Below are 26,170 nucleotides of genomic sequence, written 5' to 3'. Positions count from 1 at the left end.
CTAACGTTCTGATTTCTCTACTTCGGGTTTTAATGTTTCTCTGGATGAATCTTAAAGAGTTTTTCTTTTTGTCTTGGAGGTGTCAACTGGGCCCAGATTAAATATTTAGAGTTGGTAACTCAAAGGTATAAAATTTGCAGTTTCAGCATATTTTAATATTTCATTATTAAGGGTATATAAGGGAAGATGCTAATTAAGGTTCCTTTGCATCTCGCACTTGTCTTGGTTGAACTCCATAACTCAGTCCCGTTCCCTATTTCATGTTTTATAAGGTCATTTCGTAATCTGATCGTTCTTAATGTCTATTGATTGTCATATGTAAAGTCGTATGTAGTGTCATCTGCAAATAACATTGTTTTACTTTTGATCGTTTCTGGCAGGACATTGATATACGTCAGGAACAAACAGGATTTAATGACTGGGCCCTGGGTGACACCGGATAACATTGACAATTCGTCTGAGATGTGGCCTTCAACGATAACCTTTTGGCTGCGGTTGCTCAGAAATGACCTGATCGAGATGTAAACTTATAATTACCGCTTGACATCCATATTCTTAAGTTTGTGGACTATCATGTGATGGTCAACTTTTTAAAGATTTTTGAGAAATCCATCACAATAACACCTGTCTGCTGTCCTTCGTCAAGATTGTCAAATACTTCTTGGGATAAACTCAGCAATTGAGATTTGGCATTTTATATGTACGTTTAGACCGAAAACCATGTTGGTAGGGGTTGAGGATACTCATCTAAGTAAGTTATCAAATTTGGGACAATTTGAGCATTTACTTTGCAAAATCGTGGGGGAATAAGGGGAACATTCCAAACAAATCTCACTTGTGAATTTACTGCGTATGGGACAAGCGAAATGATTTTTGGATACAGAAAAACTTTGCAATTAAGCAGCCTTAATACCGGCATGCCCTGGTTTTGTGAAGAGACCCGAAAAAACAGCATGAACCTTCAGACATCAAATCATTTGTCTATGGTCCCTTTTATAACAGTATGAAGCCCCAAGAAGACATGGTACAAAAAAGTGGATATGGGATTATTGTTAAAGGTTCCAGAATTCATAAAGAAATGAGGAAGATTTCGTGCAGTCATCGCCCAGCGCCATTATAATGGACGGACCGTATATCAAGTGGTTACTGGCTAAATGATAAATGGAATTTTGTAAATTGTTATAACAATACCAAACATGGTCTACTGTGTTATGTCCGGTGTTTGGAAAGCAAAAATAAAAGTTGTGTTAATTGGTGATTCCATTGTTAGTGTTGCAAAGCTTTTCATTTTGTGATCATTTTGCACATTAAAAATGATGATTCTGAAAACACTGACTGAGGGAATGATCTGAAAATTTGCACCCAGACTGACATGAAATGATACATAAATCTCGGTAAAAATATTTCCAGTCCCGCCATTTAAAAAAAAACCTTAGTTGAGTCCCTTTAATATCCGTTCCACTTAATTATTCTCTGATATCTCTTAAAATTAAAAAAAGGGAAATTTATAAAAAAATAAATAATAATGATGTAAATATTGTATAATTGTTACAAATTTAAATCATGAAAAAACTCATTACACAAATTCTGCATGTTATGTTGCTGTATATCTTGTGCTTAATGGACCCGGTGTGGTCCGGAATTGGCCGACCACCCTATTTTTGTTATAATTTACAAAATCGATAATTTGCGTTCATTTTAAAGTTGAAGAACACATCATGCATCAGACATTTGCAAATAGCTAATTGTTTGTATTTGATCTAAAGATCAATAAACATAATGTATGACGCCGACAGGTTCTCTAGTTTTGTCGCAGAGGTGATCGGGAACACGTGACACGGTTCCATTTTTATTGTTTATTCATTTTTTTTCCAATTAAAGTTCAGACATAAAACAAGTTAATATAATGGTTTTATACAGCAAGACACTATAAAAATCATAATCAATAGTATTTGAAATGTTCATGGGAGAGTAAAAAATAGAGAAGTATTTTAAGACAAAGATGTCTCAATACGAAGCTATGAATGTTCAATTCGGATGTGATAGCTGTTTACAAGAAAAGAATGAGCTCAAAGATAAATAATGTCCTGAGAACAAAATCAATTCTGTTGCTATACACACAAGGTTTTTAAATAAATATAAACAATTAATTCGTTTATTCTCTGGTCTAGAGAATGCGGCAATTGCCAATATCATTGCAACTACAATGTGGTTAAATTGAAGATACTCGCTTCTGTTTTTAACATAATTTATTCATCTAAATATGATTGAAAAGATATATATGTATTACATGTAAATTAAAAATCGAGATAAAGTTAAATTATTAGTTAAAAAGATTTTCACAGGTTATATGGCCCTTTGGAAATAGAACTCGAGCCGTTACAAACGTGCAGTATTATATAAAATATAAAGATATGCAATCTTTCTGTAACAAACAGACTGTTATCATTATTATTATAACTTTATTTTTTATTATGCAATTACATCAGCTTTCAGGAATTTCAAAGTATTATTAAAAACAGAGATAAAGTAGCAAATATCAAATATATTCCGGGTACTATGTTGTCTGCAGCATCCCCAACATTACACCCTGCCTCCAGGCAACATGATGTACATTTTAGTTTTGTAAGTCCGAACCCGGAAGCGTAACATCCATGCCAGCATTGTTGAGTACAACTTCTGGTGATGCTCACAGTCACAGATTTATAGGTGACACGTTCTACCTGTTAACAAATATACAAGACTAGTGTACGTTCATGTATAGAAATAGTCCTAGTTTTTATGGGTTTTTTTTCTATCCGTCGGTTAACTTTTAAGCAATAATATTTTTCCAGTGGTTAAAACTCAACATGCGGATAAATTAATACCTTATTACCGTGTTATTTCTAACTAATGCTTTAAACAATACAGTTTCAGATTTTTATTAGCGTCATCCCTGACTTAGAGATTAGTAGGTATAGCTTTTGAAAGTTGAATCATTGTGTTAGATAAAGTATTTTATATTCATTCAAATATTTTTCTTCTTCAAATTTTCATTGATTGACCTTGTATATGGCTTATAAGAGGTCGCTGGTTGTAGACAAGTGTACGTTCATGCTTAAAATAATCACCGGAGTAGCTTTTTCGGTTTTCTATGGTGGCTGATTTGTGCCATGTCGTATTTTCGCTCCGCGGGGCGCAAATCGAAAACACGATATTGTCAACATTTTGGCGAAAATATGATCAATACGACTATAAGTGGTGATTGTCGATAAATCGTGCTTTCAACTTGCGCCCTGCGGAGTTAATTAAAGTACGACAAAGAGGTGACTTTGTCGCATTATAGTGTTTCCGCCTTTGCGCCCACGACAATTAAAATGTTGACAATGTCGGCGGGTAATTTTGACATATTTTCGTGTTTTCGTTCGGTGCCCCGCGATAAATCGTGCTTTCAACTTGCGCCCTGCGGAGTTAATTAAAGTACGACAAAGAGGTGACTTTGTCGCATTATAGTGTTTCCGCCTTTGCGCCCACGACAATTAAAATGTTGACAATGTCGGCGGGTAATTTTGACATATTTTCGTGTTTTCGTTCGGTGCCCCGCGAAGCGAAAATACGACAGAGCACAAATCAGCCACTATAGTTTTCTGCCTGACTGTAAATATGTTAGTGAAATAGGTGACACTGCTTACCTTGCAATACCTCTCGACACCAAGACAGGGGCGGAGCGGGGTACTCTGTGGGTAATACTGGCATGCTGTATAAGGTTCCCAGATATATTTAAACGACTCACTACAATCATAACACGATAAATTCGTGATACTTGTTGGTGTCGTGGCAGCATTCGTGGTTCTTAGATCTGAAAAAGAAAATAGCATCATTAAAAAAATTTGTCAAGAAAATATTGGAAAACGTTAATTGTTGCATTTTAGGTTCCTGGGCAGTGTCATTTTTATCATGATTTAATATATGAGACTATAATGAAGAGTACTCCATAAAGTAAATAGGTCTATAATGGAAGGTCTATAATACAATAAATAATTATTTTGAAAGTATTTACTATCAAACATAACAAACCACGGTAGAATTATATGTAAATGTTGTTTGGCAAGTGTGAGCTATCAGACATTACATATATTTATACGGCAACAAAATGTTATTACATGTATTCATCATATCATTATAAATCACTTGGAACTTTATAAACATCTTTTACAAGCAATACATCATAAGAATATCCAAATGATATTTTTTTTATTAATACGTACACATGTATTTGTACATGAAAAATGTATGGAAAAGGTGCCCACTTTGGGCCAAACCATTTTTAATTAAAATATGTAAAATTCTTTGGAAATCTTTGGGTTAAACATATTTTATTCGTCACATAAACATATTTACATACATGATATTTACAATCATTACAAGAAAAGAATAAGACTTGAAGCAACCTAATGCTTATTAAAATCTTTTCCCAATGTACAATAAATATATGTGCAAAATAAGGCGAAAGAAATTGTTTTAAAACTCTTTATCATATTTTATCATCAAACATTTATCTACATGTCTCTGATTCTATTATCTATACAAAATCTATGCAATGTTATTATCTGGAAATTTTTTTTTACTACATGTATGTCGCAATGAAAAAGAATTAAGAAACTGGTATTGCATTTTTTTAAATTGTTGCTTTAAGTAAGAATATGTAAAAGAAGTCCTAAACTTTTTCACGCCCCTTCATACAACTAAATGTTTATCTGTATAACGCTGTACACATTTTAATATTTTTAATCTATATAAAATATGTAGTCTTTTATTTTGTAATATATAAAAAATCTGTACGATAGAATACTTAAAAATAGATTTCACTTACTTAAGAGAAAATAAAGAGAAATGAATAAAAAAAACTGGTCGTGCCTTTTTCATAATTTGAAGTTTTCCCTTCCTCACGCAAAAATCACAAATAAATAAACAATAAATAATAATAAAACAACAACAAAAAAAAACCGGTATTTTTGTTATTGAAGTACATTTGTATTACAATGTGAATTTTTCAATTGACTTTTTTATTGTTGGAATATTTTTTTTTGAAGAACTCAAATTTTTTTAGGAAATGAAACCGTGCATATTATAAGGTGCTAATGAGTAGTAGCTGTCAATATGAATTTTTCCATAAAATAAAGTACAAATGATATACGATTTTTTCCATAAAATAAAGTACAAATGATATACGATTTTTTCCATAAAATAAAGTACAAATGATATACGATTTTTTCCATAAAATAAAGTAGTCCTCACCTGTGAAAGTCTGAAGTATCCATAGCAATACTATATAAACATGCTTTGTAGTTTTCATTCTTCCATTTTGTTATGCAATACAAACATTCTGTCTAATTTTTCATTTCACTGTCAAACATTGCCCTAAACACCACCCTTGTGAACGCAGTACTCAGTTTTAATATCAGAGTGAATAAATCAATACTTAATGCTCGGATACCTAAAAGATGCATGCCTCCATATGAGCCGAAATATTTCAAATAATAATCAAACTTGTGAAAAATGTGTTAAGATTGTAAGAAAAGTAAAGTGATTAAAGGTTCATGTAATAATTTTCATTCTATGTGTGATTAATATGTCTGATTTAGCAGGATTTATCACTACATTTCTAGTTAGGACTATTATTGCATATATTGACCTCTTTTGGTAATTTACATAGAATGAACGTACCGTTGGTAATGTGTAAATTATTTTTTTGTTCAAATCACAATATTTTACTTTTAAATACATTTTCAAAATTTTCATGAAAATTCTGGAGGCTAATTGCTATAGGTAATTGCGGTTACAATAAATCAGTATATAAATCGTTTGTCTATTTTTCATTATTATTAATTTTGTGTTAAGAGTTGTGCTACACTGGGAAAAAGGTGAAGCTTAAATTATATCGAACAATATACCGAATTCTTTCTTTAAGTTGTAAACATTATTTGTCCATATTAAAACACGTTTTCAAGAACATTTTGTCGAAGTTCATCAAATTTTTGTTCATATTAACATTAAATGTACAAATATTGCTATTTCATCAACTTTAAAGAAAAATCAACTAACTTCAGACGACCGCATATGTTTATAAATTTGTGTTATGTACACTCATGAATAATAAGTGCTGTTGCGACAATGCATGGTCGAAAAAAGGAGCACAAATATCATTTATGCAAAAAAAACAAAACAACAGAGAACATTGATATATTACATATGAATCGTTTATGTAGCACATAAGTGTAACTGTACTCAGGATTTTTAAATATCATGACTAAATATCAACGTTCTTTATTATAGAATATGAGCAGAATTTAAATTTCCATTTACAATTAAGCTCATTCTAAAAGCCGCTTCATCGCTAAATTAATAGTACTACAATGATTCGAATATGTTTCTATAATTGCACGTTTTGCGCGTGTTCCGAATTAAGTTTTCGCCATTTGTGCTTTTGCGTTTTGTCTGCGTAGCATTTTCACTTGGTGTGTTCTTTCAATCATTTCGTTTTCAAGCCTGTTCTTTAATTCACCTGCAATCAACATGATCATGTCTATTCGTGTCTATCCATCCATTTTTCTTTTCTTATTTCATCCGCGTACCAGATAACATACAGTGAATGGTTGCAGAAAGTCCGTGACAACGCACACTGCAGTTCAAGTTTATTTTTTATATTGTTTTTACAAGTGCTTTCCATTTTCAGGTAAATAAGAATCAATGACTTCCATTATCAGGAATAATAGAAACCGTGATTGATTTTCCCGTATCGGCCACTTGATACGCGCAGTTTTACAGCAAAAGCTTATTGCGAACATTTCACTTACGTCCGAGATGTTTTCCGGTTTTAATGATGGGAAAATGCTGTAACATAAAACGTTATTGATTGCAATACACTATTTTCTGATTGGCGTTACCTATTTATCCAAAGCAAGAATTTAGTACAGAACATGTTAAGGAAGTATACTTGCTTCAATTTTCTCAAGTAAATCAGGACCGGAGAAAGAAAACAGTTACAAATGTACTTTTATGCGAAGAACGTACGAACAATGAAATTATTGTTTCAGAGCGGATTTATTTGATATTGTCACACTATGTGACAAATTATTAAATCAAATTATTTCAGTGAGTCTATTTTGCCAAATTAAAATTTTGGTCTTTCTTACAGCTCTATATAAGTTTGTTATATGTAATATTCGCGACGATGTCATGACAAAAACAGGTTTATTGAATGAGGGAAAGAATATTTATCTATTGTACAAACAAATCAAAATAGAGAAAATTATACTCATGATTTTTATAAAAATCAATTTAAAATTGAATGACAACTGCCGTGGAACGCCGGTTAGGCGGAATGATTTCATATAAGTTCTAGAGAAATCGATCAGGCGCCGATTGTTGTCAATGAAGAAATATTTATCACAATTAAATGTATGTTTAAATTAAACGTAGTTATTTCCTGTAATAAGACTACTCCTGTCAGTAACATTCATTTTAAAGGTCCTTAATTTTTATATACAAGAGTAGCATGCGTACATATGAACTGTCATGCGCAGTAGTTAGCGTTCAACTGTATCAAGTCAATTCATTTATTGCATTATATAATCCCCTCCTCAAATTCGGCAAAGGATGTTTATACTTTAAATCTGATTCTGTGCTACGTCTTTGATACAGAAATGGTTTAGTAATCATTGATATGATATTTTGTCTCTCTGAACAGGGTCTTTCAAATAGAATTTGAAAGACCCTGCTCTGAACTAGGTTTATGGACAATGAATTAAATGGGGAGTAAAAATGGACAGACGGACAGATCAGATGATATAAAATCTAAGAAAAATATACTAGTAATTTGTGGAGAGCTGCTACAACATTTATTGAGTGTAAGTTTGTAAAGGACCGTCTTATATCTGACTATGTGATTAAGGGTCTATATAAAATTTGTTTGTACAATCTTATCATTCTTGTTATCTTAACTTCTATTGAGAAAAAAAAAAGAAAAACAACTTGGGCAAATTTACATGCACGATTTTGGCTCTCAATCAGCTATATTTTATATGACTTTGTTTGAAACAGTATTTTCAACAGGAGACACTTCCAATGTCAGGGGAAGTAACTAGAGTCATGAAGGAGTTACTGGCCTTTAATATAAATGTCATTTCTAACGTCACTTACTACTGTGTTTTTTTCCAAATCTGAGAAGACATATAAAACATATAAGTGTTCCCAGGTCAAATAAATGTCATCATAAAAGAAAAACACAAGACAATAATAGAAAATATAATCTCAAAAATTTATAAATACATTATCACAGCATCAGCCATTTTAAACAGCATAGTTTTCGACACATGACAATTCAATCATAACTCACTGTAAGTATAAAGCACATATGTTCATATTATCATTCAAATATTCACCATACACATTCCCTAACTTTTCACCTGCTAGAACTGAAAGTGATTAACCTTTACCACCAGTATAGAGCTAGTCTGATGTGGCTTTATATATCTGATTAACTTCAAACTTTCATCTTGATATTCCCAAAACTGACGATGAACGTTTACAAAAAAGGAAGCTGGAAATTCCATTCAAAATGGATAAGCAGATTAAGGGTTAAAAAAGTTCTCCCTTTAACTAATCCGAACAGTGAAAACATAAATAGACTCAATTATTCTTAAATCTCAAACAAAAAACAAAGAAAGTGATATATACAAAGTATTATTGATATATACAAAATATATAATACTCGTATGCTGGAATTTTGACTGATAATTTTGAAACATTACATACACATCGTTTGACATATAAAAAGTATAAAGTTTGATATAAATAAGTTGTAAAACAAGTTATTGTATAATGGTAATGTTTGTATCTATATCAGCACTTGCAGCTATAACTAGACATACAATGTAATTTAACATTGTACAGTACAATCTTTGCAGAGCAAGTACATTTGGGAAACAATAATTTTGATCAAGAAAAGCTAAATACATTGTATGTTGTAAAGTTTTATCCTTGGGAATAATTTAATCTATTGTTGTAAGGAGGTAATTGCTCTATAGAGGGTCACTCAGCTGAGGCTTTACTGTATATTTTTATTACTGTCTTATTTTATGTCTGTTTTATGTTCTATAAAATATATTCCAAACCGGAATAAAAACCTTAATGTGAACCTTAAGAGACAGCTTTAGGTAAAAATCAATTAGTCACTTATTTAAAATTTGATGAACTTCGACAAAATGTTCTTCAAGATGTGTACTTCACGTATATTTTCAAGATAATTTTGTCGGAGACCATTAACCTAATGGTGCTTGCCTGTCATCTTTGATTAATGAGCAAAAACATGGAATTATTATTATTACTATTTAGGACTTTAGTCTGAGAATAACTTTACGACATTATAATTATAATGGTGAATGTAAATCAACAAGAAAATGAGTATATTACAAGATAATGATTCACAATCATTTTGGCAATAATATAGCATCAACTCTAATTGCCTGTATAAAAAAATAAGTTTTTAAAGCTAAAAAAATAGCATAATAAATTAAGATGATCTTGGCAACATATGGGAAAAGCAGAATATAAAACATAAATGAACATTATTGATGATTAAAGCTTTTGAATGCTAAAATAATCTAGTTATTCTTCAGAAAAACTATTTCAATTTTTAGAATATCTTAAATGAGATATGCTTAAAAGCAGCTCATCCTACTCTGTATTTGTATTTGACCTTTGAAATCATTTTGTATTTGACCTTTGACATAATCCTGTTTTTGACTTTTGACAAGTATTTTTGACATCTTATGTTCATTTTTGATATCACATATGGTATTGACCTTGATGTAAGACACATGAGTTTCATTGTTGCCACATCATTATATCTGAAGGTAGCAGTTTTATCAAGTTGAATAAAATTCCTCTATGAACACAAGAACTGTTGGCTGGCCTAGCAGACATATTGCATTAATTTATCAACGATATCAAAATGTGAACTTCATAGAAAATCATGAACAATATAATATGACTATATAATATTAAAATAATACATGTAACAAGCACTTTGATGGGAAAAAAAGTTGAAAAATGGTAAAATAAATGTATACATATACAAAAACATCAACAACATATTCAAAAGACATACATCAAAATCCTGCTAAAATAAATAACTTTCATCTTTTTTATTGGATTTCAATTTACATATCAAGCTTCTAAATAAAAGCAAAGGAACTAAAGTACACGTTGGCTTTATTAACTAAAGTCCATATTGGCTTTATGAACTAAAGTATATGTTGGCTTTATGCATGAAAGTATTATATTAGGTATATGAACTAAAATACATGTTTGGTTTATGAAGTACAGATACATTTTGGGTTTATGAACAAAAGTACCTGAAGGGTTATTGAACTAAAGTACATGTTGTATTTATGGACTCAAGTAAATGATGGGTTTAGAGAATATGTAAGGTTTATGTACCAAAGAACATAAAGCATGTAAAACATGTATGTTTATGAACCTAAGCATATGTAAGGTTTATGAACAGAAATGCATGTTAGGTTTAAGACCAAAAGTAACTTTTAAGTTTAAGAAACTTAGCACAGTTGGTTTAATGATAAAGAGAATAATTATGTAAGGTTTATGAACAAAAGAACATACATGTATAACATGTATAACATGTATGTTCATGAACCTTAGCACATGAACAGGGCTTATGAATAGACATACATGTAAGGTTTTTGAACCAAATCACATTTAGGATTTATGAAAATTTCACATGTTAGATTAATGAACATACATTCATTTGAAGTTTTTGATCAAAATACATGGAGTACATATGAGCCAATGCACATGTTTGGTTCACAAAAAAGTATTTGTTGTAACTGACATTATATTTACAAAAGATATCCTAAGCCAGATACTTCAACAAAATTTGCTTAAACCCGTAAATATGATATTTTCACACAACAGTGTATCTCTGTTTGAATATGGTATATATCTTCAAATGATTTTACTCAGATACATTACAAAATTGTTACTAACAACCTATAACACATATATACTAAGTGGCTAGTTCTGGTGGTGGGAATTCAATAGTCTGATTCATTATCTTCTCAGCAGCTAGCCTTTGTTCAGCATTCATACGTCTGTATTCCGCTTTGAAAAACAACATCAAAATGAGCAACGAGAAAACAGCAACACCACTGGCAAACAACATTGGAACTGAAATAAAGGTATTAATATAGAAAAAAAACAAGCAATTATCAAAGTATTGAAAGCAATACAAAAATCACCTACCAGTTAGAACCCAACAAGAATTATGTCAGCAACATTCTGAAGGGTCATGGCCATTCAATTATGCAATTGTGGAAGACATGAATGAACTTAAATCTTTGAGTTCTTAGTTTGTCTGTATCATAGTAATGTGTTAAGTTTCCTTGGCTAATAAGGAAATTACGTTTAAGCAACAGATAATCAAATAATTTATAATATACACATGAGTGATCTCTAAGAACCAGAATAATATAACACAAAACTAAATTAATGTACAAGGCAAGTCATTATTGCTTTCATTGCACTTCATGTTTGTTTCGCTGTCTAAAAAAGATGTGTAACAATTACCTGTCCAGTCTTGCGGAGTAAAATCATTAGCTTTTGCATTTTTCAAGCTACATCCAGTTCCTTTATTCAACTCTTCTTGTGATAAATCTTGGGCAATAAACTGCATCAGTAATATGTAAATTATTCCCTGAACTTGCCTGTAAGTGAAACACAAGTGAAATATAATTACAGTTTTAGTGAATCTTTTTGTTAGCAGACAAATAATAAAGCCCTCTCAATAATTTACATGTTTTGTCACAATAACACTGTTACAGTATTGATATACATGTATTTACTGATTATTAAGAAGTTATTTTGTCACTTAAGTGGGGCAAGTTGTTATTGGGTGAATTGTCAGTGGGGCAAATCGTTATCAATTCACAGTTACCCTTCAGAATAAGGAGACAGGTAATGTCTTTGTGTTAAATACATGATAAATTTGTAGTAGTTTAATCAAATTAATTATTCAACTTTCTTGACTTCACTGATTCATTCTATTTTGGAATTAACATTTTTGAGAGAGTTTTAAACTTATTTTACTTATTTGTGTAATAATTCTATTTAAGAATGAAGAAATAAATGAAAATCTATAAATCAGAATTTTGTTTTTGCATTCCGAAAATTTGATTAAAATAGCTACTTACCCAGAAATGACCATAAGACCTGCGCTGGTTGCCTCGGCAACAGGGTAGGTAACTTCAACAGCTAACTCCATACAAATAGGATATATGGCAAAGCCAAAACCTCCAAACAATGCTGTACTTAAAGCAACTAAAACTTCCTGATCACGTAACCTAGCAACCTGGAATTAAAGTTACACTCAGTATATAAAAAGCTAATCATCCAAACATTAATTTTCGTTAGCTTATCACAATAGGGAGAGCATAAGATTTGTAATCTAGGGTCTCTGCTTCTTCTGTCATGTGAGGAGAAATTTCTCTGTGACAATAGATCTCGGACATAGAGTCTAATGGTCATTTATCTCTTACTGCTGATTCAGAAATCATGTGGAATTAGTAGCTCCTAAGTTGATAACTAACAGAGAAACTGGTTAATCACTGATTACTAGAGTGATTAGTTAACTTGCTGCAGAGATATGACCAAAATGTGTAAAAATCATCATAATAAAAGATAAACAAACAAGCAATAACTAAATGAGTTTGGAAAAATTAACAGTGAAAAAATTTCGTGTCAAATTTCATAACATTTTTTCTTAAACAAATTCTACTGAAGTTAGTATAAAATAACAATGGATGTCACTTACATGCATATGAAAACAATATCAAGCAGAGTGTACTTGCATTATAAAGTAATCTGTAGCATACCTGTGAAAATGCTACAGCAAACAGACAACTGAAACACCAGCAAACTTTAACTAGCTCCTCAAAACGTTTAGTTTTATCTACGTATATCCCAGCAAACACTGCTCCTATAGCACCAGTTCCTATCATTAATGCACCACATACACCAGCAAATGTCTGGAAAACACAGAGGTACATATCTTATTGTTATATTCAAGGAAATTATTCATAACTTCTTTTATCACAAACCCATGCCGCTTTTGCGACTCCAAAAAACGATATTGCATAGCCATGCATATATATTAACATGGTGTTGTTTGTGTTATACAAATCATCTCATAATGATGTTACACTGAATAAGCAGGTCAATGAAAATGTGATTCTTTTTTTACAGGAAAAATTCTTAATTGGGGTATATGTAAAAGACAGTTTCATTCATGTAGCTTCACTACCAAAGGCTGTCATAATATAATTTTATTCATGAACTTTTTCAATAATTTCATTCATATATTTATTTTTTGAAAGAGATATGAAGAAGCTATAGAGAAAGACTTTTTACTTAAATTTGGATACATTTGTCAATGAACACTAAGTTTTTGGGGCAATTACATGCATTTCTTGCCACCAAGTAAAGAAGTCTTATTTTCTTAAAAAAAAAGTTTGTCAAAAAAATATGGTCTTTAAAAGACAACATATATTAATGAAATCATACATCAGTGTAGCCTCTTGGACAAAGCATCTGATCTAGGAATGAAGAATACGCTGTGAAGAGAGCAAGCCCGGTACCAAATACAAAATTCAGGAACCAGTAACGTTTGTTCTTCAAAATCTGAAAATAGAACAAAGCACATTATCATGATTGTTAGTTTATATAAATACTATATGTAAAAATTTAAAAAAAGACCTAGAAACCCTTTCCTTTTAAAAAGAAAAAGTGTGTTTCTGTGATAAAAGGTTTGAATCCTGGGGGCTACAAAATCTACTCATCTATGCCATCTGATCATGGTATGCACTATTTAGTGAGTACATAGATCTATTTTGATTTTTTTTCTAAAATTGATGAATTGTTTTGCTCAGATTGAAATATGGAGAAGTCACACTAACACTTGAGGGTTTACAGCAAAACTGCAGTAACTCGTATGAAATAAGGAAGGACTTAGAACAGTCCTGCAGTCAACACTCACACTGTTAAGGTCATACTGTAAGCAACAAGCTACAGTAGTTGAAGAAGTCATAAAGCCGTTATTTCATTTAAATGTGTCTATCAAAGCAGTCTTCCAACATCATATAAGTTAGCTTGATGGCTTCCTGACAAAGAAACCCACAGTCGTGAGCCTCTAAAAATTCAATTCAGCAGTCATAACACTATGACCCCTATTAATAAATATAAACATGAACTTGTGTAACAAAAACCTGTTTCAGCCCTTCAAAGAATGGTTCTGATTTTTCTTCAGCACTTGAGGTGGGTGGTGTAGGAGGCACAGAGCTACATATACCAAATGTTGCCATAAACATCACCAGCAATGATGGCCCTGTGATTATCCAAAGCTGAAAAACATAAATTCAAACATAACTTTTTTGGTGCAGACAAGGTTGTTAATAATATAAGAAAAAAGAATTAATCATATATAGAGAGCTTCTTGTAAATAATGTAAACAAGAGGGCCATGATGGCCCTGAGGTCGCTCACCTGTATATAGCCCACCCACCCCCCCCCCCAGGCCAATTATTACCCAAGGGCTTTTCTTTGTTTATTTGAACAGACTTGGTAGACACCCATAAGAAAATGTTTCATGCTAAACATCTAAGATCTAGCTCATTGAGTTTTTAAAAAGAAGATTTTTTAAGTTTTTACTATACACATATAGTTAAAAACAATGACACCCATGGGGCAGGGCCAGTTTTCACCCCCGGACTTTTATTTGAACAAACTTTGTAGATATTTACTTAAAGATGTTTCATGCTTAATATCTAAACTCTAGCTATTTGGGTTTTTTCAAAGAAGATTTTTAAGTTTTTGCTATACATATATAAGGAAAATCAATGACCCCCCGGGCGGGCCAGTTTTGACCCCAGGGCTTTTATTTGAACATACTTGGTAGACACCCATTAGAACATGTTTCATGCTAAATATCTTAGCTCTAGCTCTTTGGGTTCTTTAAAAGTAGATTTTTTAAGTTTTTACTATATGCATATAAGGAAAATCAATGACCCCCATGAGCGGGGCCAATTTTGACCCCAGGGCTTTTATTTGAATAAACTTGGTAGACATTCATTAGAAGATGTTTCGTGCTTAATATCTAAGCTCTAGCTCTTACAGTTCTTTAAAAGAAGATTTTTTAAGTTTTTACTATATGCATATAGGGAAAATCAATGACCCCCCCGGGGCGGGGCCAATTTTGACCCCAGGGCTTTTATTTGAACAAACTTGGTAGACACTCACTAGAAGATGTTTCATGCTAAATATCTTAGCTCTAGCTCTTTGGGTTCTGTAAAAGAAGATTTTTTAAGTTTTTACTATATGCATATAGGGAAAATCTATAACCCCCTGGGACAGGGCCAATATTGACCCCAGGGCTTTTATTTGAACAAACTTGGTAGACATTCACTAGAAGATGTTTCATGCCAAATATCTAAGCTCTAGCTGTTACAGTTCTTTAAAAGAAGATTTTTTAAGTTTTTACTATATGCATATAGGGAAAATCAATGACCCCCCGGGGCGGGGCCAATTTTGACCCCAGGGCTTTTATTTGAACAAACTTAGTAGACACTCACTAGAAGATGTTTCAGGCCAAATATCTTATCTCTAGCTCTTTGGGTTCTTTAAAAGAAGATTTTTTAAGTTTTTACTATATGCATATAGGAAAATCTATGACCCCCTGGGGCGGGGCCAATTTTGACCCCAGGGCTTTAATTTGAACAAACTTGGTAGACACTTGGTAGAAGATGTTTCATGCCAAATATCTAAGCTCTAGCTCTTAGGGTTGTTTAAAAGAAGATATTTAAAGATTTTTCTTTTGGTTGCCATGGCAACCAGAGTTCTGCATGGAATTAAATTCTTTGAACAATTTTTAAAGGTGACCACCAAAGGAACATTCCTGTGAAGTTTGGATGAAATTCGCTCAGCGGTTTATGAGGAGATGTCATTTAAAGCAAAAGTTTACGGACGGACGACGGACGGACGACAGACGGACGGAAGCCGGACGAAAAGCGATCACAAAAGCTCACCCTGTCACAAAGTGACAGGTGAGCTAAAAATGGGAGAGACACAACTAGTTTCTATTAAGCTTAGCCTAAATTGATATCAAAAGCAACACAGTATTATATAAATGGAACTGTATTTCAAAAACAGAAAAACAGTCACAAGTACATGTAATCACAAAATGCATGAGTTACACAAGAATGGTGAGCATTACTCAACCTGTTTTCCTGGGTTATGCTGCTTATGCGTAACTGCTTATCTGTTTATTTCAAAATGTAACCGCCAATCACTTAACCCTTACCCTGCAGAATACAAAAATGATTAGCCTTTCTCATCAGTTCAGTCAGGCCAGCCTACATTACCTGTCTGACCAGGCTCAACATTGTTGTATAACTAACATTAGATTTTCATCTCTATATCCCACAAATTGATACTGGATACTCAAAAAAGCAAACTCTTTACCGGTACTCAAAAAAGGCAGCTCTTTACCAGTAAGTCCATTTTAAAAATACAGCAGGTTTAATCAAAGACGGCAAGAAACATGAATGATAATTAAAATATAAAGCAAATTTTAAGCAGTCATGGTACAAAGATAGGACTTACAAGTAATGATATGTCTTTTTGTTGCTGTACTACATTTGGTGCCAGCAGGTTAGCTACCAGAATACCTAATGGATTTGCTGAAATTAAATGACAAGATATCTTATATACTGTATAAAGATACATGCGCATGTATTAAACAGTGTTAGTTACATACTTATTTCTTCTCTTACTTCCCCCCTTTTGAAAGTCATTGGATAAAAAAATATACAGGTCAGGTAATATTGTACAGACTCAATAAAACCGAGATAAATTTATTGTTTTTAATGCTTCCAAGGGATAACCTTTTTTCAAGATATTTATTCAGCAACATTATCATGACAAGCAATAAATAAATACCCATTGATGCTATCATATTTGCAGTAGCACGCTGGTCCCCGGCAAACCACAGAGCTGCTAGCTTTGTTGGGGCAAACATGATAAAAGGCTGGGCACAAGCTGCTAAAATCTGACCTGAAAGATATACAGTTATAATAAGTTAAACAGTCTTATAAGATAAATATTTCCTTATACCATAACAAAGTTAAAATATATCAGAATTGAAACTAAAATATCAAAGTTATATTTGAAGATAATTTTTATAGTTCATACAGTGTTACATGTACCATGAACCATCAATATTTTCTGCCTTAACAAATAATGTAGCTAAAATATCTTGTCTAATTATGAGGAAAAATTGGGAAAACTGTTGTTTTCTTCAACTTGGTGTCCTAGGCAGAAAGAATTGGAACCTATTCAATGGTACCTATTACAAAATATATAAAGATAATTAAATGGCTACTTTATTGTTTTCTCAAGCGTTCTTTTAACCATGTAAGAGTGTTCTAGTCAAACAAGGAAAATAGAATGTTTGGCATCAAACAAGATTGACTGTGACTTATTATTCCTATAACCACAGAAGCATCCCTTTATTAGGCAGCTAGGTAGGGTAAACCTTTAGGTATATGTATATGCTGTTTTGGGAAACCTTAAAACTGCTGATCATGCACAAATAATATAACATTTCTAATATAATAATAGTGCTTTAAAAATATAAACAATTAATTTCTATTCTCTTAATTTGTTTGAAGATGCAAATATCAATCATTCAATAACAATGGTAGCCATAGATATGTAACCACCTGCCTTTCTCCATGATAAACTTACCTGTCAATGACCATGCCACATGTTATATGATGCAACAATAATATTGTTTCAATACAAATATTTTGTGATTAATGCCACTAATACACCAACTTTTATTTATAACTTGATTTTGAAAAGCGTTTTTTGAATTGGTCTAAAAAAAGAAACATAGTCCTGATCAAATTATGGCACAATAGAGTTGTAAGGAAAACACATTTTATAAAATAAACACAAGATCCTGTCAATATGTTTAAATAGGGATCATGTGTGCAGATGATTACAACATGCAGAAACAAGAGCTGTCAGTAGGACAGCAACGCTCGACTATTCTTAGTGCTTGATAGTAAAAAAATGCTTGATACAGTTACCTCCTCCTGTTTACAGGTTGGGGTAATGATGGTGAACAAGTGTGCAAAGTTTCAAAGCCATATGTCAATGGACTTTGAAAATATTTGAACTATTACAAAAACTTTAACATAAATTCTAAGTCGAAAAAGGGGCATAATTCTGTCAAAATGCTTGATAGAGTTACCTCCTCCTGTTTACAGGTTGGGGTCATGATGTTGAACAAGTGTGCAAAGTTTCAAAGCCATATGTCAATGGACTTTGAAAATATTTGAACTATTACAAAAACTTTAACGTAAATTCTAAGTCGAAAAAGGGGCATAATTCTGTCAAAATGCTTGATAGAGTTACCTCCTCCTGTCTACAGGTTGGGGTCATGATGGTGAACAAGTGTGCAAAGTTTCAAAGCCATATGTCTATGGACTTTGAAAATATTTGAACTATTACAAAAACTTTAACGTAAATTCTAAGTCGAAAAAGGGGCATAATTCTGTCAAAATGCTTGATAGAGTTACCTCCTCCTGTCTACAGGTTGGGGTCATGATGGTGAACAAGTGTGCAAAGTTTCAAAGCCATATGTCTATGGACTTTGAAAATATTTGAACTATTACAAAAACTTTAACGTAAATTCTAAGTCGAAAAAGGGGCATAATTCTGTCAAAATGCTTGATAGAGTTACCTCCTCCTGTCTACAGGTTGGGGTCATGATGGTGAACAAGTGTGCAAAGTTTCAAAGCCATATGTCAATGGACTTTGAAAATATTTGAACTATTACAAAAACTTTAACATAAGTGGTTACGCCGACGCCGACGCTCGGGTGACTGCAATAGCTCTACTTATTCTTATTGAATAGTCGAGCTAAAAAGAACTAGTTATAGCATCTGTATATTGAGAACATGTGGATGGTTACATTAATGATGATTAGTCAAGTAAAACTTACCTGCCAGACACCATGTGTATCTTGTATCATCAGGAACAATGTCAAACGTACTGACGTTTCTAAGAAAACTTCCAACGCCATTTAACCAGCCCGCTAGTATCAACTGAAATGTAACAGAATATAATGCTGTTAATAATGCTAAAATTATGATACACACATGTGCCCATGCTTAAATGTTATAAATAATATTACAATAAGTTGTGCTACTCCAAAGCAATAACTTCTAAGAAAAAACATAAAATGTATTGAATAAAATAGTAAACTTGAAACTGCTATTTAACAAATCTAGTGACGGCAAGTTTAATCCCTTGCCCAGTCAACCCTAAAATTCTTGACACAGTTAAAAGCTTTCACATTTTTAAAGCATCATAAACACAGTATTATCTGCACAATATGAACATGTAGCTAATTATAAAAACAGGGCCGGCAAAATCTGATTTTAATTTAATTGTCCGTTTTTATCTGAAGCATTTCTTAACTTGCCTGTATGATATTTATAAAGTAAATGCTTGAAAATTTCCACTTGTCTGTACAAGCTGTGGGACAATCTGAGCAATATGAACAACTGGTTTTGCCGCCCCTAAAAAAAATGTACAAATATTAAATATGAACATAAGAAACTTACACTGAGCCTTAGACCAAGAGTATCTAGCACCCATGAAGCAACAAATCCAAATGGTACACTTGCTATAGCAAACACTAGTACAAGGATGTTCAATTCAAATGGTGTAATACTATAATAAGGGACAGCTGTATCAGCAATTGGAGAGAATGTTATCCATATCTGCAATAAATAAAAAAGAAACAAATAAAACACTTGTACCATGAATGCTATTTTCTATTACTAGTATTAATGACACATTGCAATACTGTATAGGAAATTAGGAATTACTGGTTATTGTAGATCTAAATGAAAAGTAAAATAATGAGTCTGAAATAATTGAAAATCACTGAATTAATAAAAAATACCACTAACTTTGTTGCCAAATACCAGTTAATGGAGCAATGGCCTTGTGGTTAAGGTGACAGCCTCTTACCCAGGCTCTGTGAGTTTGAGCCATTCTGGAGTCAAAAGCATGTTTCCTCATATGACACCAGTTGGTTCCAAGAAGCTAGAGTGGTTTAGATAAGCCACAAACAAGCTTTAAATAATGTTCGGACTATCTATATAAAAACAATCCATATCAGTAAGTAGTCGTTATATATGAAGTTTGGATATCAAAATAAATTAAACTGGCCATTAATAAATGGATACTGCTATGCCAATTAACTTCTTCAATATCAAAAAAAAATATGTCTTTTTGGAATTCATAATTAAATCTTAGTGTTTTCTCTTTGGTAATTGGAGGTTATTTTTTCTACACATGGGGCATCCTGTTGTTGACTTCAAGCCACTAGCCTCCTCTCACCTCTGTGGGTTCAAATTTTGCAATAGACTTTGTATTCTTGCATGTCAGGAAGCTATCCTGCTAGCTTAAAGAACATAGGTAGTTTGGGGGATAACCTTCAGGTGGAGGAACTGGTAAGGGGGAGAATAGTCTGTCATTCTGCCTAGGCTTGATTCTGAAACTTGTTTTGGTTAGCTTAAGGTCTTCAGCGTACCTGTTTATATATTATGACATGACCTGATGCTGCATCAGATGAAAAATAAAAACATTAAAAAGTGGCTTGCCAGAACAAGTTTTTAATCAGTATCTCACTTAATTGTAGAGGGAGATGTTGCTTATACATAAAAGACACAGTATCTCAACTCTAACTCTAAGTTGCAGTACCTCTAATTTCAGTATGTTAATTGTTTATTAGCTGACTAAACAAGAACTCTCAGAGGACAGCGAAGCTTGACTATTCAAACAAGCACCGGTTGAACCGGGTGATGCTACCCAAGAAGGTTTTGGACACAGGAAAGTATAAAACAAGAGCCACCGCCAAGCGGGGGCAACGCTTGACTTTTACTTTTTCTGAAAGCAAACAAAGAAATGTTTGAACAAATCTTAACGTTTCCTTTTTATAAATTTAAATTGTCTGTCTTGTCACATTAGTTTTGTCTATATATTTTGTATATATAAATATACTCATTTATATATATACATATATATATATATAGCGGGAAAAAAAGAATGAAGCGATGCCTTATCCAGTTTACATTGCAATTGTTTATGAACAAAACTGTAATAATAATTGAAGAGAAATATCAACCGGTTTCACCCGTTAAAGGGATCTTCAAGATAATGACGTTATAACGTCACATGGTAATGACGTCAAAACAGTGTAAAGGGACGTTACTCTTATTATAGCATAAAATCGTCTATTTTCCCATATTTTGCCCATGTTATAACGAGACCAAAACCATGTGTTAACATAGTCACGTGCTCTTGTTAATTAGCCCGGTTTCACCTATGCGCAATACATACAGGGCCCAGTAAACAAACAAAAATTTGACGATTTGGCCTGTTTGCCAAAGAGTCATGAGCTCTTGTTATATTGAAATTATTGATTCGAGGGCCCCAATCGCATAACGACGTGCAGCATTCAAGTAACTATGCCAGAAATACGGCATATAGACATCGCTGCTAATCTTGGTTGTTGCCCTTTCTAAGAAACGGACAGTTGTCAATGTAAACAAATACAGTACCTGTCATTCAGTTTAACACTCCGATTAACATACAAAACTAGATTACACAAAATGAATATGAGAAAATGTTGTTTTATTTATGTTAATGTTGATAAATGCTCTTTATATTTCTTTGAGAGAATAATGCTTAGTGCCTGATTTTTTTTTATAAACTTGTTTGCTTGAAAAAAAAACGATTCTGATGTCACTGATCTTTTTTCTACCGTCAATCTGAAATCATTCTAAGAATTTCTGAGGGTCATGTTTTGTCTTGGGTAGAGGGTAGAGTAATGTAACGTTGTTTTTTTCTTGAGATAATAAATCTCCAATGTCAAGCTTTGTTAAATCAATTAAAATTCCAAATTTCGTTCGGTTCTGAGAATTTTCCAAGTACGTAAAACATGTAGAATTGGATAAATACTGTCCAAGCACAAGAATTTTATGTAATTGTGTTTTGTATTAACTATACATCACGAATCTGTTTTAAAATTTTATGCTATAATAGCGTCAACGCGTTTATTTCGTGTTATAAAGTCTGCAGAGTCCCTCAGAACCGTTCCTCGGGACTCTGCAGACGTTATAACACGGAAAAACGTGCGTTAACCCTATATAAAGTTTTAAAGGGACATAATAATAAGCTTTAATATTATTGTTACAAAATGTATACCGGTATATCAAAGTTATTTTGAATTCAATTCTGGTTTAAAAACGTTTATAAATACAGTTTCTTTCATTCTTTTTTTGAATGTGTCTGGTTCTTGCATTTTATAGATTTGGCATTATATTAAACTTTGGAGTGATGTCTCTTGCGCAAATGGCAATGTGTCGCCTGACTGGTAATAATGCATTGTCTGGATTTTGTATATGTTGGCTGTGTATAAATGTTACTCGATTTCTTAAATTTGAAGTTTCTCCAATATAATCTTTGGAACAACCATTACATTTCAATGCATAAATTACATTTTTTATGTCGCATGATCCTGAGAATTTTACTTTAAATTCGCGGCCATTCTTCTTGAAATGGTATGTATTTCCATCTATCAAGTGTTTGCACAGACCGCATTTTAAACAGTTTAACTTAGATAATCAAAGAGAACAAGTTTGTGAAATTTCAATCCATTTCCTTCAGTAGTTATGGAAATACCAGCTTACACGCAAAAAGTTAACCAAGAATTTCTAAATCAAAAAAGGGGAATTATTATGCAAAAAAGCAAATCAGAGTTATGGGACTTGTGCCAATCACGTTAGATAATTACAGAGAACAAGTGTGTGAAGTTTCAATCCATTCCCTTCGGTAGTTATGGATATCCCAGCTTACACACAAAAACTTAACCAAGTTGCCACAAATACAAAAAAGCAAATCAGAGTTATGGGACTTGTGCCAATCATGTTAGATTGTCACAGAAAACAAGTTTGTGAAATTTCAATCCATTCCCTCAGTAGTTTATTACGGAGATACCTGCTTATACGCAAAAACTTAACCAAGAATTTTTAAGTAAAAACAGGGGCATAATTACATGTATGCAAAAAAGCAAATCAGAGTTATGGGACATGTAAGATAATCACAGAGAACAAGTGTGTGAAGTTTTAATCCATTCCCTTCAGTAGTTATGAATGTCCCATATTACACGCAAAAACTTAACCACGGGCACGGGCACCGACGCTGACAAATGGGTGACTGCATAAGCTGTATTTTTCTGCGAAGTCAAGCTAAATACTACTGGCTGAATGAAGAGCTAAATTATCAGCTAATGCTGTGTTTTATAATCAAGAAATTTTCCTTTTCACATATTTCATTTGATATTTACAAAGAATTGTTGTTTTAAAACACAACATCAATTTCATGTAAGTGGGACATACGAAAGACATTTTAGTATGAAAACACCCAAGAGTGTCGAACCCCTGAGGCTGTGATTTTTAGTCCCAGACTTTACTGGGATTTAGATAGCTAAAGAGACTTCAGCGAACAGGTTTTATTGTACTGTTCACTGTCGCACAACGTCAAAATAAAAGCGACAAGCCAGAACTAGGATTTAGAATGAGTAAGAGAATGAAAACATATTTCAAATATCAGTAATACCATTCCATTTGTTAAATTCAAAAGGAATACGACAATCAGTATAAACCATCGACATCTGTATACTCGAAATTCAGAGTCTGAGCTTGAATTGGAACTCAACAATTTCGAATTTTCGTCCATGGGGGCGGCCATTTTTAAGTCATGTGACTGTCTTGGTTCATGCCGTAACGCCGTAACATCTTATGTCCGGATCATGGATTATACCGTAATACCGGGACAGCATATAGCTGAGATATTTTATAAAATGTTTTTTAATGTTCTAGTTTTTCAAAATATCTTTGGCTTACATTTGTTGGGGCATTTTACGTAATTCACCAACCATCAATACGTGTAGCTCTAGGCTTTATTTATTTATTTATTTATTTATTGATACATAGAAATGTTATTATTTTCTCGTATACTCGCATTTATAACTGTTTTTCACGGTTGTAACTGAGAAGATGGTGTGAAGAAACTTTAAAAAGGTCTAAACTCAAATAAAGCATCATGTCCTGACCAAATATTACCACGGTTACTTAAAGAGCTCCATCAAGAGGTTACTCCCATACTGACCCACATCTTCAAATTTTTTTAAAAATAGGTATTGACCAAGACGACTGGAAGCATGCATTAATTGTCCCAGTTTACAAAAAGGTCCAAAATGCAAACCCAGCTATTATAGACCTATCTCCCCCACATGCATAGCGTCTTAATTGATGGAACACATCTTAGTGTCCAATATGATGTCTTTTTATGCTGAACACATTATCAATATAGCCCCTATTATAACATGGCTTCATATCAGAGTCCCATCTAGTAAGCTTCTCTCAGGAAATGCATGACAATCTTGAAAGAGGTAAAAAAACAACTGTTGTCATAGTCATGGATTTGAGTAAAGCATTAGATAAGGATCATCACAAACTTGTGAGTAAATTGACAAGATTAGGCATAAACTTGTCACGAGATTACAATTAAATTGGGTCCATTCTTTCCCAGCAAGTTGTAGTTGAAGGTCAAAAATCAAGAATTTTACCAGTCCTTTCAGGTATCCCCAAGGGCTCGGTATTAGGCCCCTGCATGTCTTTTCCTTTCCTAAATAAATGATCTCCCTGATAGTATCAAAGGTAAGGTAAGGCTGTTCGCAGATATAATACTATTGTCTACCTATAACCATCATATCCAAACCCTTCAAGATGACCTACATGCATTAGAAATATGGGAAAAAGACCCGTCCATGGAGTTTAATCCTGATAAATGTGAAGTACTCAGGATAACAAGAAAAAGAATTCCTGTAAATTTTCCTTATCCCTCCTTATCCAAATTAAATCAACCCAAGAGTTGGAGTCACTATTTGTCAAGACCTTTCATGGACCAAACACATCAAAAGCAAATAAATCCCTTAGATTCACTAGAAAAATGTTAAAATTCGAAATAAAAAGATCAAGGAAACTGCATATAAGACCCATGTTAGACCTCAGGTCTAATACCGTTCGATCTATAGTTAATTGGCAAAGCCTCGAGCAGCGTCGAACCATCACTGCATAAAATCCAAAACAACATTGTTTTTGTTGACCACCAACATCCTAAACATAATAAGTGTAGGACTGAGACAAATATAATATGTATCAAGAAGGATTCAGGTAAATGTTTTTATATTCTACCTTGGACACAATTTTCTATCACATACCCGAGACGCATTTGTGACTCCGTAAAAACGGTGCCAATTACACGGCAGTGCATATGTTTTGACATGACGTCGTTTGCGTCAAACATAGTGTAGAATGCTATCGTAACACTTAATTGTAAGCGCGTCAACGGAAAAGCGATTCTCATCTTTACCGTTAACATTTCTTATTTTGGATATGTCATAAATAGAATATCATATTCGTGTAGATTCAATACTTAATTTATTGAACTCGTTGTATAAATACAGTATTGATTCAACACTCATTAAATATCCTCTGTATATAATAATTATGTACCTTGAAAATGGTGTATTTTTTACGAAAATACATGAACTTACAAAATAAACCTACAAAGACCTTATTTATAGGGCCAACACAGTGTCATGCATTGCTGTATACATCAGCCTTGTTGCAGCAACCATTTCTGAAAGTTGAGATCGGACAAATAGATAAGTGACGTAAGTTTTCCGAAAATGGTATTTTTTACAATAGATTTTATATGCATTCAGGTCGCAGATTGGAGCCTATACGATGCGGGCCTACTGAGACAGTAATGCTTGGGCCAACACAGTGTTTTATGCATTGCTGTAAACACCAGCCTTCAGGCTCTTGCAGCAGCGGTTTTACAGGGCAAGTGTTTATGGTTTCCGGAAAATGCTTTTCTACGAAAATACATATTATTGACTTCATATGAATCCA

General features: G+C 32.8%; 2 protein-coding genes across 2 annotated transcripts; both read right to left on the bottom strand.

The window, feature by feature from the left end:
• Window positions 1–2,448: 2,448 nt before the first annotated feature.
• Window positions 2,449–5,425, bottom strand: LOC132724257 (uncharacterized). The gene is made up of 3 exons (XM_060709125.1): window positions 5,278–5,425; window positions 3,672–3,838; window positions 2,449–2,723 (listed from the first exon to the last, which is right to left on the bottom strand). The coding sequence occupies exons 1-3, from the start codon at window positions 5,333–5,335 to the stop codon at window positions 2,502–2,504; spliced, it is 447 nt and encodes a 148-aa protein (XP_060565108.1). The 5' UTR covers window positions 5,336–5,425; the 3' UTR covers window positions 2,449–2,501.
• A 5,250-nt stretch (window positions 5,426–10,675) lies between these two features.
• On the bottom strand, window positions 10,676–23,968 carry LOC132724164 (solute carrier family 49 member A3-like). The gene is made up of 11 exons (XM_060709020.1): window positions 23,808–23,968; window positions 19,742–19,900; window positions 19,117–19,219; window positions 17,046–17,159; window positions 16,710–16,786; window positions 14,319–14,453; window positions 13,618–13,734; window positions 12,930–13,082; window positions 12,249–12,406; window positions 11,626–11,762; window positions 10,676–11,226 (listed from the first exon to the last, which is right to left on the bottom strand). Exons 1-11 carry the CDS (start codon window positions 23,937–23,939, stop codon window positions 11,066–11,068), a joined length of 1,446 nt encoding a protein of 481 aa, XP_060565003.1. The 5' UTR covers window positions 23,940–23,968; the 3' UTR covers window positions 10,676–11,065.
• Between the last annotated feature and the right edge of the window lie 2,202 nt (window positions 23,969–26,170).

This window comes from Ruditapes philippinarum, unplaced genomic scaffold, assembly GCF_026571515.1.
Source record: "Ruditapes philippinarum isolate M1 unplaced genomic scaffold, ASM2657151v2 ctg363_1_1_1_1, whole genome shotgun sequence".
NCBI classification, from domain to species: Eukaryota; Metazoa; Mollusca; class Bivalvia; order Venerida; family Veneridae; genus Ruditapes; species Ruditapes philippinarum.
Note: the sequence above shows the minus strand (reverse complement) of the source record. Positions and strands in the feature narration are given on the sequence as shown.